The sequence below is a fragment of the Arachis ipaensis genome, chromosome B03, assembly GCF_000816755.2.
Source record: "Arachis ipaensis cultivar K30076 chromosome B03, Araip1.1, whole genome shotgun sequence".
NCBI lineage: Eukaryota > Viridiplantae > Streptophyta > Magnoliopsida > Fabales > Fabaceae > Arachis > Arachis ipaensis.
The window spans coordinates 101,788,923-101,802,731 of record NC_029787.2 but is presented as its reverse complement, the minus strand read 5'-3'; the positions used below and the strand labels follow the sequence as shown (position 1 = coordinate 101,802,731).

The 13,809-nt window shown below is 39.5% G+C and overlaps 2 protein-coding genes across 2 annotated transcripts; both read right to left on the bottom strand.

Annotated features, from left to right (window-relative positions):
- LOC107633451 lies at nucleotides 4,302-5,627 on the bottom strand. Its single transcript, XM_016337078.1, has one exon. It carries the CDS (start codon nucleotides 5,625-5,627, stop codon nucleotides 4,302-4,304), a length of 1,326 nt encoding a protein of 441 aa, XP_016192564.1.
- On the bottom strand, nucleotides 5,642-6,928 carry LOC107633450. Its single transcript, XM_016337077.1, has one exon. The coding sequence runs from the start codon at nucleotides 6,926-6,928 to the stop codon at nucleotides 5,642-5,644; it is 1,287 nt and encodes a 428-aa protein (XP_016192563.1).

The window sequence follows — 13,809 nt, the reverse complement described above, 5'->3', positions numbered from 1 at the left end:
TGCCAAAATTATCCTTCATCTTAATCTTGCAATCTTGGATTGTGTGAGTGGAATGAAATACATTATCGTTGTTAATTCACTTATCCACAATGTACGACAATATTAGCGAAAGTCTTCTCTTTCCGGTCTGCTATTTATCTCCTCTAGTCACATTAACATCCCCGATCGTCTTCGACCTCCTCGCCGGCACAACCCCGTCGTCATCCCATCGCCGTAGGAGCAACCAGTCTTCTCGTCTTCAAAGCTCTTATGTCACTGTCCTGAAGTCGCCAGTCCGAAGACACCGTTCTCCATCGCTAGCGTCTCTGCTTATTGGGAGATAAGTTCAAAAAGGGGGCTTTGGGTCGGCGGGTTGAAATGGGAATATGAGATACGGGTAGGTTTAATTTGGATTAGCATATTATCAGGGACGGACCCAAGCATACAAATGAGGGGGCACTTGCCCCCATGATGTTTTTAATTTTTGTTTTAAAAGATATAGTTATATATAATATGCCCCCATTTCAAATTTTAAATGACCCCATTACAAATAAAATAAATTCAATTAGCTAAAATTTTAAATTTATTATTTTATTTTTTTATCATTTTGACTATTATTTAACCTAATCAAATTTAATTATTGTACCGTCAATTCTTTATTCTCTTAAACCCTCTTCTTATTTTTATATTTTCAACTTTCTTTTTCTATTTCTTGTCTAATGATCATCTTCTCTTCATCAAAAAGTAAATTTTAAATTCTCCAATTTTTTTTATATAGCTCTCCATGACTCTATGTATCTTTCAATTTCATTATTTTTCTTTTTGATATTTTCAATTGTAATTTTTAATTCAAACAATTATAGTTTAGGTATCAATCTAATATTTTATTTTTTTCGTGACTTTATATATTTTATTTTATTCTCGATTTATTCATCCTTATTACTTATTTTTTATCTTTTGTTCTATTATATGTACCTATGTTACATATAAAATTTTAAAATGAACTAATTAATTTACTAATTTAGAATATATTTTTTATTTTAAAAAATAATGATAAAAATATTTTAATTATAATATATAATTAAACAGATACATAAAATATTAGGTAAAAAACCCAAATGAGCCAAGGGGAGCTCAGTTTAACCTAAATCTGCCAAATCAAATTTCGATACGTCAATCCACCAGAACAGATTTTTATATAATTCGAATCAAAAGGATTTGAATCCAATTTGCAAGTAATTCGAATTGATTCAAATCGAATTACTATCAAAGACTATTCCCACGTAATTCGAATCAATTAGAAACGAATTATGCATGCAAAATTCCTTAATAATTCGAAACAACTTATTTCGAATTATGTTAGAGTAGTTCGAGTCATATCATTTCGAATTACTTGGAAAACGGCACTTGAGTGAAGTTCGAATCATATTGATTCGAATTAGGTGAATTTGGTGAGACTTAGTAATTCGAATCTACTTGATTCGAATTACACAGATTTCGGCTATATAAGGAGTTCGAACCAAGTTCATTCGATTCACTTTAGCATTCTCATACCCCACCAAATCCCAGAGAAAACGACCAATATTCGGGCGAGTAAGACCGGAGCAGCATATTCAGCCGATGGGAGATGATCCGGGGAGGCTTTATCGTTTGGATGGAGTTGCTCATATCGCCGGTGTAATCAACGAAGAGGTTAGTGATTTATGATTATGCGCTATTGATAGTGTTTTTTTGTTAGTGGTTTATGGTACTGGTTGATGAAAGCGGTTTATGATAGCGGTATTTCTTCATGGGTTATGATAGTGGTTTTATGATAGTGGTAGTAGTTAATGGTTTTTTATAATGGTTTATGTTATTGTTAGTGGATTAGGTTACTGGTTTAGGTTAGTGGTTTAGGATAGTGGTTTAGGATAGTGATGTAGGCAAGTGGTTTTCGTTAATGGTTTTTTATAGCGGTTTCTGTTAGTGTTAGCGGTTTAGGATAGTGGTATAAGCCAGTGGTTTTTGTTAGTGGTTTTTTGTTATTGTTATTTCTTAGTGGTTTTTGTTTAATGGTTTTGTATAGTGGTTTCAGTGACTGTTAGTGATTTAGGGTAGTGGTTTAGGGTTGAGGTATAGGCTAGGGGTTTTCGTTAACGGTTTTACTTGTTAGTGATTGTTGTTTTTGTTAATGGTTTTTGCACGTGGTTTATGTTAGCAGTTTGTGTATACAAGGTTGGTCGCTAGCTTAATATATGATGTGTCGCACGATTTATTTTTTGGTTCTTTATGAAACATATTGTATACGTTAGTGGTTTGTGCATCTGTTCTAATTATGCGGTTTATCTACTACCCAGCCTCGGCGTTGCATATCCAGCGTTAAGCGGCAGCAGGGGATGCGTCTTGATGAGAGGTACGTTCCGTACTTGCAGATGGCCGGATTGTACCATCTTGCGAGATTGAACGACAGATGGTTCCGACTAGACGAGCCCCTAGTCAGTGCATTCGTCGAGAGGTGACGGCCTGAGATGCACACCTTCCACATGCCGTTCGGAGAGTGCACCATCACGCTTCAGGACGTCGCTTACCAGCTGGGGTTGCCAGTGGACAGACATTACGTCAGTGGTTGCCTGACAGACTTCCACCTTTACATTGAGGGTGGGAGGCCAGCTTGGCAGTGGTTCCATGAGTTGCTCGGTGTTTTACCTCCCGAAAACCAAGTTCAGAAATTCGCAGTCAACTACACCTGGTTCTAGGAGACATTTGAAGAGTGTCCCGTAGGGGCTGATGAGGAGACAGTTAGGCGCTTTGCCCGTGCCTATATCATAATGTTGTTGGGCACGCAGCTGTTTGCCGACAAGTCCAGCAATCGTATACACATCAGATGGCTACCCTTTGTTGCTAGGCTTGAGGAGATGGGTGGCTACAGTTGGGGGTCGGCGGCACTAGGTTGGTTGTACCGGTGCATGTGCCGAGTCGCCAACAGACATGTCGTGAAGTTAGCTGGGCCGTTACAGTTACTGCAGTCTTGGATCTTCTGGAGGTTTCCTTCTTTTAGGCCTACTGGGTTTGATGCGTTTAGCTGGCCCCTTGCCTCGAGGTACCGTTATTGTTTTGTATTATGTATCCTTATTGTATTTATTTTCAATTGTGCAAGCAATTTCGTGCCTTGTAGAATGAGTCATGAACGCGTTAAAATGTATAATTTCTTGCGCAGATGGTCTGGTTACAATCCTGGGATTAGCAACAAGGGACCTCGTGTACAGATTAGCAACAAGGCTGGATCATGCTATGGAGGATGTCGAAGACGCAGGTAGGGGTGGCGGGAGACGACGTGGGCGTGGAGGCAGGAGGAGGGGGGCTGCTGCTAGAGAGGGTGCCCATCAGCCTGGGGGGGATGCAGCTGGAGGAGGTGATGGGGCGGGGGTTGATAGGCCCCGTCAGGGGGGGCATGATGGTGAGTGGTATGGATCTGGTATGGGAGATCCCACGAGTCACACTGACGCTGGGCTTGGGGGTGGACCTCTTGGAGATTATTTCGTCAGTGTTCCCGGTGATGACCAGACACTTCAGGAGAGTACTCCATGGGTGAGTCCGGGCTCCATGTTTCCAGACTTCCTTGCTAGTGATGGGATTGTCGCCGAGTTCGGTGGACCGCATTTCCTTGAGGATATCCAGACCATCATGCAGGAGGATGATGCTGCACGAGGACGGGTTCACACGACAGGGACACAGGCACCGTTAGATGTAGATTTGAACGAGCCTGCCACGGTACCTCCTGTGCAGACTTTTGCCCTGGGTGGGACGCCAACATCGGCCCAGACTCTGGGGTCACATTCAGTTGCCGGCCCGTCATCATCCAGACCCGTGCATGTCCCCCCCAGAACGCCGACACAGCCAGCTCCGGATGACGAGGATGACTCCATTGAGGATGAGGAGCCATTTATACGGAGAGGTCAGAGGACACGGGTTCCACGCCGTTGTTTCACGGGGTCACACCTCTTTAGATGATTTGGGGATCGTGGTGTATGTCGTCTTGTTATGTTTATGTTATGTATCTTTTTTGTTGGTTATCAGTGTTATGTATGGTTTCACTAAGGTAGTTGTTCATGCAGTAGTTACTTTGATGTTATGTTATGTATTATCAGTCATCCCATCATTTCCATGATTTTACTCATTTAACTTAACTACATAATTAGAAAGACATTCAACAAGCATATCTTGTACGAATGACAACTTTCATGACTTATAAAATACAACTGAGTTCCACCTAGAACATTGATTGCTAACTGAAATAAAATACAGCTGCTGATACGAAAAAAAAAACAGACACGCCAATGTTCCTATTCATTCCCAGCTGTCCCAGTGGGTCGTCCGGCTTGCAAAAAACTCTGACGAGTGTGTCCTGGCTGCCTGCAGAGGCCACATCTCTTTGGCCGGTTCGGATCTGCATCATCCATGTTGGTGCGAATGCGGGTGGACCTCGGACGACCCTCCTTCGCACGCCTCATGTTCGGATCCGGTATAACGGTAGGCCCGCCATAAGGTGACCAGAATCCCTCCGGAATGGGAGGTGTAAATCCCATCTGATAGACACTGAAAACGGAACTAAGGCGATAGACCTGGTGGACATAAGGCATCCAAGTAAGACGTGAATAAGCACAGCATGCCAATGCATGAGGACACGGGAAATGAAGTGCTTGGAAGTATCCACAATCACAAGTCTGAGACCCTAGTGAGACCCTGTAGGTACCAAGTGAGAATGAACCTGTCGGAGTCATCTCTGCCACCGTGTACTCCGAGTTATCCCTGTCATAAACAGTCACCGTGAAGCACCTGGCTGTCTTCAGGTTGGCCTCGATACACTTTACTAGGTATTGACTGAATTGTTGTCCGGTACCCATCTGAGCCTCGGCTTCCCTCCCCTTACGGACAAATAGCTCCGCCAGCCTTCCGTATGTGGCCTTAACCAGCGAGCACACAGGGAGGTTCCTTACCCCCTTCAGGATTGAATTCACACACTCAGAAATATTGGTGGTCATGTGCCCGAATCTCCGACCCTCATCACAGTATTGTGTCCACAACGAATACTCAATTCGGTTTGCCCAGTCACACATTGCCGGATTCTCAGAGCGCAGAATGTCAAACCAGTAGTCGAACTCCACTTCGGTCTTCGCATATGCGGCGTTCACAAGAAGCCTCCGGGCATCTTTTCCCTTGAAGGTGAGGGCGAAATTAGCTGCAACGTGTCGAATGCAGAACGCCCTGTATGCAGCCGGAGGTAGCCATCCCCCATCGGGAGCCTCAAGCACTGCCTTGATGCCGTTATGCCTATCTGAAATGACTAACAGACCCGGCTGAGGTGTCACGTGCTGACGAAGGTGGGAGAGAAAGAAAGACCATGACTCAGCATTCTCACCCTCAACTAGTGCAAATGCCACAGGGAGTATGTTGGAGTTCCCGTCATGTGCAATCGCGACAAGCAACATTCTCCCATACTTGCCATATAGATGGGTGCCGTCAATACTCACCAAGGGCTTGTAATGACGAAAGGCCTCGATACAAGGGGGGAAAGTCCAGAACAGCCTATGAAAATAAGCATGAGACTCGTCCAGCTGTCCCCCAACTCGAACAGGACAAGTCCTGAGGACTGCTACAGTGCCAGGCATCGTCAACTGAACTCCTAACACCCACCGAGGGAACTCGTTGTACGACTCATCCCAGTCCCATAGATGACTGCAACGGCCTTCTGCTTCGCCTTCCATACCCTCCTGTACGTAGGCCTGAACCCAAAGTGTGTGGCCGTGGCATTTAGAAGCACCTTGATGTTGATGGATGCATCAGCCCTAACCATTGGCATAATGAATGTCGCTATCACATGGTAGTCCAGACTCCTATGGTCGCTGGAGATGGAGGTGGCGAGACAGGTATGCGGTCTGTTGTACCGCTTCACTTCCCAAATGCCCTTGCGCTGACGGAGACTCAACCGAATCAACCATGTGCACCCATTCCCAAACTCAGAACACTTTCCAACATACCTGCGGTAGTCAGACTCAACGACCTTGTACTGGACCCCTCGGCGGATGCTGTAAGTCTTCACACTCAACAGCGCCTCATCCTTATCCTGAAATTGTTGCCCAACCTCGAACTCTGTCATACCGACAGACCCTTCCGTATCTCTAGCGCCAAATCCAGCCGTCTGCCCAGGATTTTCGTCATGCCTCATGGCATCCAGGTCCAATGATGAAAAATGGGGTCGGTACTGCTGTGTGCCAGAACTAGATCCACCTGTAGCCCTTCTCGGATCAGTCGCTCCAAGATCATCGCCGCTGTCATCAGCGATCATATCAGGCTCGACATCATCGTCATCTTGATCATCAAATAATCCCTCCCCAACACCGGCCGGTGTAGGACACTGCACTTCGGTCCGAAGATGTTCCTCATATCGAACCACGTCTCCGACATTGCCGCTGATATCAACAGCAAACGATGGGGAGGCAACAGGCTGTATCGGTGGCTCATACACAGGAACGGAGGATGAAGCAACCGCAGGTCTTGAGCTCGAGCCGGCAACCGTGGCTATAGTATTGACATTCCGGTTCGAACCACCCGAGCTAGATACCACATCAACCAACTTTGCTAACAGCTCTGGTGTCCTTACCTCGGGAAACTGCCTACGACAAAGAAACATGACCTGTAAGTCCTCATCACTCTCGATCGTGAAATAATCATACTTCACGGTATCATGGAGCACCGTCGTTGGGATGCGATAGAAAAACTTCTTAACCCTTTTAACTCCTTCCAGACCAAGCTTCTCCAGCACAGAGCTAACGAGAGCATCGTAGCTGGTGGTTGACCTCACGATAATACATAGAGGATCCTTATCAGTGAACTTCACGTCGGACCGAGTTTTTCTCTTAATCGATCCTCTGTGGTGTACCAGCACTAGAAAACTATCCTCACTAGCCATCTCACCTCTTTGATGAGAAAAACTCTGAGTTCACAACATATATATAGAGCTCCGGTTCATGGTAATTCGAATCAACTACATTCGCACTATATATTTATAATTCGAATAAAATAAATTCGAATTACAATTCCTTACTGATTCGAAACAATATGTTTCGATTTATGTTTCGTCAAGCCTTTCTTAGTAATTCGAATTAACTGAATTCGAATTCCTCTTTAATAATTCGAAACGAGTTGTTTCGAATTACTTGTTTCTCATGCTTGCATATAATTCTAATTAAGTCATATCGAACTACATAGGATTTTAATTCGAAACGTATAGATTCGAATTATATAATAATTTGATTCTGGTTGAATGATGTCTAGGAATTCAGTTTGGCTGATTTCCGTAAATTTTCTTCTCCCTTGGTTTAATCAAGTTTTTTACCCTATATTTTATATTAGTAATTTGACAAATCAAAATATGTCATCCGATATTTTTTTACAATTAAAATATTTCACAATTAATTAATTACAATTATAATAAATTAAATTGATATTTAAATATTTAATCAAATCAATTAGTTGATATAATTAAGTCATTGTAATAAATTATATTGAATGAGTTAAAATAATTAAATTGGGAAACACTCTCCGGAGTATGCCACGCCAGCGCCATCATTAAGTGTAGAAATTTGATTTTTATATAATAGAATAGATAAAATTACTAAAAAAGAACTAATTTCTTAAATCATATTACTGTAACCTATAAAATTATTCTTTTCTTTTTGAATGAACAAGCTCAACACAACAAGTGGAGCGATGAGAATAAACAAATAGGAGAACACCAGTTAAAGGCAGTACATGATACCCCTTGTCATCTTCGGCATTGCCATCAACAACAAAAGGGATCCACACCTAGCCACTCCTTAAAGTTCATGAACGACTGGTAGATAATATCGTCAACCCCTTTTCCTGTATTCTGAAAGATCCTCCTGTTCCGTTCAAGCCAGATATTCCATATTATAGCACAGAAAGATACCATCCACCTTTTGCGTTCCTGCTTACTAGTTGATAACTCAGTCCAGCTCTGAAAGTGTTCCTTTAGTGTCCCTGGGCATGACCATTGCCTCCCAGCAAACGTTAGCCATGCACACCAAACCTGCCAAGAAAACTCACAAGCAAGAAACAAGTGGTGACCAAATTCAACACCTTTATTACACAAAACACAGACCACATCTTCTTGGTTAGCCAGTCCCAACCTACTCAGTCGCTCCTTTGTATTGACCCTTCCATATTATTCTAAAAAATTACTAATTTGACAGAACATCTTACTATATAATTAATAAAATTATTCTCCATATCATTTAACTATAGTTAATAAAATTAATATAACAAAATTACTAATTTCTAATACATTTTATTTTAATAATTAATAATATATACTATTTTTAAATTTTTTGTCAATAATACATGTTAAGAATAAGATTGGACATGTTGACACGTAATGATATTAGGTGTGTCCAAACGTGTCTGGAGAAAAAATTTACTTTTTATTAAGACACCGTTGGACACAGAAGACACGCGTGTCAGATAAGTGTCGTATTTAAACATGGGGACACGACAAATCAAAGAAGTGTCCGTGCTTCATAAGTAGAATGTAAGTTACTACCATTGTTGCCACTACCATTATTGCCACTAGCAATAAATTTAAGGTTCCTAAAAATGTAAGTTACTATATGTTGTTTTCATTATAAATTATGATACCTTTTGAATTTATTTAGTTCATAAACTAATGAGTATGGCTTTGGTTCCTAAAAATGTACGTTACTATATGTTGTTATTTAGTTCATATACTAATTTATTTTTTCTATTTTTCTTCTAAAAGTTTACATAATTATTTATATCTCTAATTGGTATTGGTTAAAAATACTCTGTTGGGTTTTGTTATCTACATACACCAATATGAATTTTCTTGGAAGATAATTTTACAGTTGGGTTTCTTTATTTGCATTCATTAAACCTTGCTTCAACAAATCTTGGATTTGTGTTTTTCTAATACTTCTATGAAAAAGTGATATATGATGATAGGCTGCTTGAGTTTAGAAAAAGTGTGATGACATTCAAAGGTCCCAATAATAGATGTGATCATGAGCATAAACATAAACTCAAACAACAAGGTTAGTTGATCCTCCTTCCATGGTTAGTTTAGCTGTTTTATACTATTTATACCTTTCTGCAACTGAAATTCTCAAAATCACATCTAGCTGTGTTTCTGATTTATATGTCATTCGAAGTTGACTTGATTACTTTTGGTATTAGGCATACTGGTCAGAGGGTGTAAAGCAGAAAGCAGAAGAGAAAAGGTAATTCTAGATTTTTTGCTCTGTTTGCTTACTCTATTAATTCCAGAATGTGTTGAGTGTGCTTCTGTGATTGAATTGCCCAAGTTACACTCACATAACTTCTTCATCTTTTGCTCTGATTTATTTTGTTCGGAGAATCCAGAGAAGTGGAGTAGAAAATTGGAAGGATAATTTCCCTTGCCCTTGGTTTGGATGCCAATTTCTTTGATCAGCCAAAAATGCTTGGAGAGGCAATTGCAGTTCTGCATTTGCTGCAATATGAAGGTTTTGAATCGTTACTATTTTATCCTATGCTGTTTTTGTTTAATTACTCATGTTGCAAATAAAGCATAATTTTTTGGAGTGCTTTTGGATTATTGATCCAAGTATCCATATTTATGATTTTAAATCATCTACTCATTCTATCAAGCATAATTTTTTTGTGCTTATTCAAACTGAACATGGACACAGCATATACTTGAATGACTATTGCTGAAAACCTTTGAGGATTTTCTGATTTAGCTTTTTATTTAAAAAGCAATTAGCATGTTTAATCATTTGATTTATTTCAACAATTAAGCTGTAGGTAAGTTGAGAAATCAAATAGACTTCTGCAATTCATTTTTAGTTTCTTATATTCCAACTTATGATTAAGTCATCATAGCTTAGACAATATTCAGCAACAGATGATTAGATGACACTAATTTTATCTAAAGAAGAATATAACATGAACTGCAATGTTAATAATTTTAATGTAATATATTTATGATATATGAGTTGTGAATGTTGTTCCATTTCAGCAGTGAAATTTTTTTGGTAAATTGTTATAGCTACTTCTATTTTAATCTATGTTCAATTTTTGCACTTGCATGCTTAAAAGAATTATTGAATCCTGACTTTTAGTAAGGTGTTGGAAACAGAAGTATTCTATTAAAAAGTGGAGCTCACATTGTGTTCCACCACCTTGAAATGACGTTAAAAAGGAACATAATGTCTTTGTACAAAATTTGCATATTTCATGTTGATTTTGTAAATCGTGATGACAAAAAAATTTTAAATTCGATGTCCTATTTAGCATATAGCGATTTAATTTATGTCTTATTAAAATAGAGATTCCCATTGTAACGTCTTTTCATATAAATGCAGCTTATTAAAGGAGGATGTAAAGCTCCAATCTACATGGTAATTTACCTTTTTTTTTATCTTTAGTTTAGGCTAATAATGAATTTTTCTTTCGTTCACTCTCCTTTCCTCTTTGATTGATGATATCTTTTAATTTTTTTCAATGCTTACTAATTATTGGTTTTTTCAAAGTTGCATAATTTAGTTTGTGATGTAGCTTATTTCCCTTTGTGACACCTTACGAGTGGTGAAATTTATTTCCTAAAATATCTCACCTTTAGGTCAATTTCTGGGATGAATGGGAGTGCATAAGAGGTAGAACAATAGAAGAGGTGGATTTCGGCATTGATGATCAGGTCATTTCAATTGTCATAATCTCATCCATTTTTCTCCTTTCGTAAATGTTAAATAAAAAGAAACAGAAATAATAAATATGTTTTTCTTGGTTTCACTTCAAGCAGTTAGAAAAAAGAATTGTGTGTTTTAACGAGTGTTTTTGCATTCTTTAAGCAGAGAAAGTCGACCTTATGGAAGTTGAAATACTTTATAAAGAAGGTTTCAGAAAATCAAAGCAAGAATTCATGAATCACGGGTGGCAATGAAATCCATAACAAAAACAAATGTAAACAAGAGTTATGTGATGCTATTGCCAAATGTTTAAGCTGTGTTTGTAGGTCACGAAGGCCGCTCATATTGGATCAAAGTTTAGGATGATTAGGTATAACATATTAATGCATAAAAATGGTGTCTAATTGTCTGATTTATTTTCTAAAAAAAAATAAAAATAATCAATGAAATGGAATTTAGCACGCACGCTTATTTTTGTCGATGATTCATTTAGTCTAAATGACATTTAATTAAATGACTTTTTAGTTATATATCTGTTCATACTTTAGCCCAGAATAAAATCAGGCTAAAAAAATAGAGAAAAGGACAAATTGATTCCTGATTTTTTGACTAAAAGACAAATAGGTCCATGACCTTTTAAAACGGGGACATTTTCGTCCCTCAAGATTGGAAAATACATTTCGATCCCCCACGTTTTAAAACGGGAGACAATTATACCCTTCCGTCCGTTTTGGGCCAAAAATGGCAACGGAGCCAGCTGACATGGAGGGGCACTGAATGACATGGCCGTTACGCTCGGTGAGGTGGATTGGGACGAAATTTAAGTGAAAAAATTAGTCCCTGAAGTGCCAAACGACACCGTTTCCACCAGTGAGCCCTATTTCATCCAAACGCAAGGTGGAAGTCATGGCCGCTGCTTGTGCGATCGTCCATGATGAGCGAGGGGGGTTCTTCATGCACAAGACCTGGACGGGGATCTTCATCCGCTGTTGCTGGAGCTTGTGATCGAGATGGGGTTGCGCCGAAGTGCTTCTGCGGCGTTTATGCCATTCTTTACAAGTCAAGAACAGCATCTAATCCCAATAGAATATTTTTCGGGTGTCCATTCTTCAAGGTGAGCAATTATTTTTATAGTAGTTGGATGAGAGTGTTCTGTGTCTAATTATGGTGTAATCTGAAAAATTGCTCCAGATTAAAGAACGGTGTTGCCGGTATTTTGTGTGGCTTGATGAACACTTGAAAAAAATTAAGGCCATGGAGTCTGAAGCATTGGGTGCTGTGGATGATGTTGGAGGTGTAGACATTGAAGATCATGTGGTGCGAAGTCAGGAATTGGAAGAAAAAATTTAACTGGTGCGAAGCCAGGAACTGGAAAAAAAAATGAAAGAGTTGGAGAGGAAACTGTTATGTATGGAGAAGGAGAAAAAAATGAGTATGTGGCATATTGCTTTGATTAGTGTAGTTTTTGTTGTTGCTGTATGTATCTTAAAGTGGTGAGGATGATGAGTTGATGTACAATGTTGATGATGTAATGAAAATTGCCATTGTTGGATATTCAATGAAAATTGCCATTGTTGAACAAAAAATAAGGTAGTAATTCTGTGAATCAGCTATTATATAAGGTAGTAATTCTGCATATATTATGAGCAAAATATGAACAACAATGTATCTGTCTTAATCCAAAACATAAACAAGTTTGCCACAAAATAACAAAACATCTGGTTGGCATATAAACAAGTTTGCCAAACTACAATAAGTAGACAGTGTTGTTTAATTTATACTGAAGACTATGACAAAAAATAGAAATTCATTCAGTAATGTTCAGTTCTTCTGATTCTTAGATCTAGGAGTTGGGATGAAATTCATTCCTATGGCCTCACTGCCAGCGACTTTGAAGGTCTCCTTTGATGTAGCGACACTGGCACTGGTGCTTTGAGTCTGGGTTGTATCTGGGGGTGGAGTTGCAGGTGGATTTGAAGGTGGATCTGCACTTGCTCGGGGCCTTCTGATTGTCTGCTTGGGTCTGAATTTGGAGGAAGTAGCTGGGGTTTTGGGTTGCCCCATTCTTGGCTGCTGGGATGGAGGCTTGAATGGAATTTGGACTGGAGCGGATGGTGTTGTTGCTGCAGCATTCTGGCTGATGACATGATTCTGCAAAAGTAACCGACTTATTCAGTTGTTCAAATGCATTGACATGAATAAAGTGATTGTGATTATGAGTGTATTATTTAGGGTGGGGGATGCTTACTGTAGACTTCTCTTGCACAGCACTATTCTCAGCCAAACTTTCAGTCTGTGTCTGGCTTTGATCCTATGCAACATAGATCAAACAAGGAAAGAACATGGACAAATTAGTCCTTAAAAAAAAGTTAATAGGACATCGTAACCACTGACAAAATTTAAAATGTACAGATCGATCCTAAACAATAGCAGGGATACCTCTGGTTGAGGGGCTGATTGTGATATGGGAAGCTGCTCCAAGGGTTCTGTGTTTGCATCAGTCTTCTTAGCTTTTTTCTTTTTTGGTTTCCAGTTTGGGTTGCTTGGTGCTCCCTTACATGTCTTGTAGTTGTGGCCTTTCTCATTGCACTTGCTGCATGTCACTTGAAAGCTTCTCTTAAGCTTGTCACCCTGAATATGAGCCTCAGCAGGATCCTTGTTGCGATTGTGTACTTTAGGCCTCCCAATAGGTCGCTTGATGGGTGGTGGAGCAGGCCTCAGCTGGTCAGTGGTTACCCAAAATTCCTCACTTGGAACTGATTTTATGCAATGTGCATATGTTTTGTGAATAGATTCCATACATAACCAAGGATGCACATAATCATCTACCTGGTCATGCCTCTTTCTAATTGCAGTAATACCGTAAATGCATGGCATGCCTGAATCAAAACCACATACCATATTACCTATCATTATATTAGATCAGCCCTAAAATCATTCAGAACATATTATATAGCAATATATTATATCATCACTAAAAGCATTCAAAACATATATATTACCTAGCACTATATTAGATCAGCCCTGAAATCATTCAAAACATATTACCTAGCATTATAGTAGATCAGCCTTAAAGAAAATCACTCAA

Excerpts from the sequence above, each read along its gene's own strand:
- LOC107633451 (XM_016337078.1), bottom strand. The coding sequence starts at position 5,627 with ATGCCTGGCACTGTAGCAGTCCTCAGGACTTGTCCTGTTCGAGTTGGG.
- LOC107633450 (XM_016337077.1), bottom strand. The coding sequence starts at position 6,928 with ATGGCTAGTGAGGATAGTTTTCTAGTGCTGGTACACCACAGAGGATCG.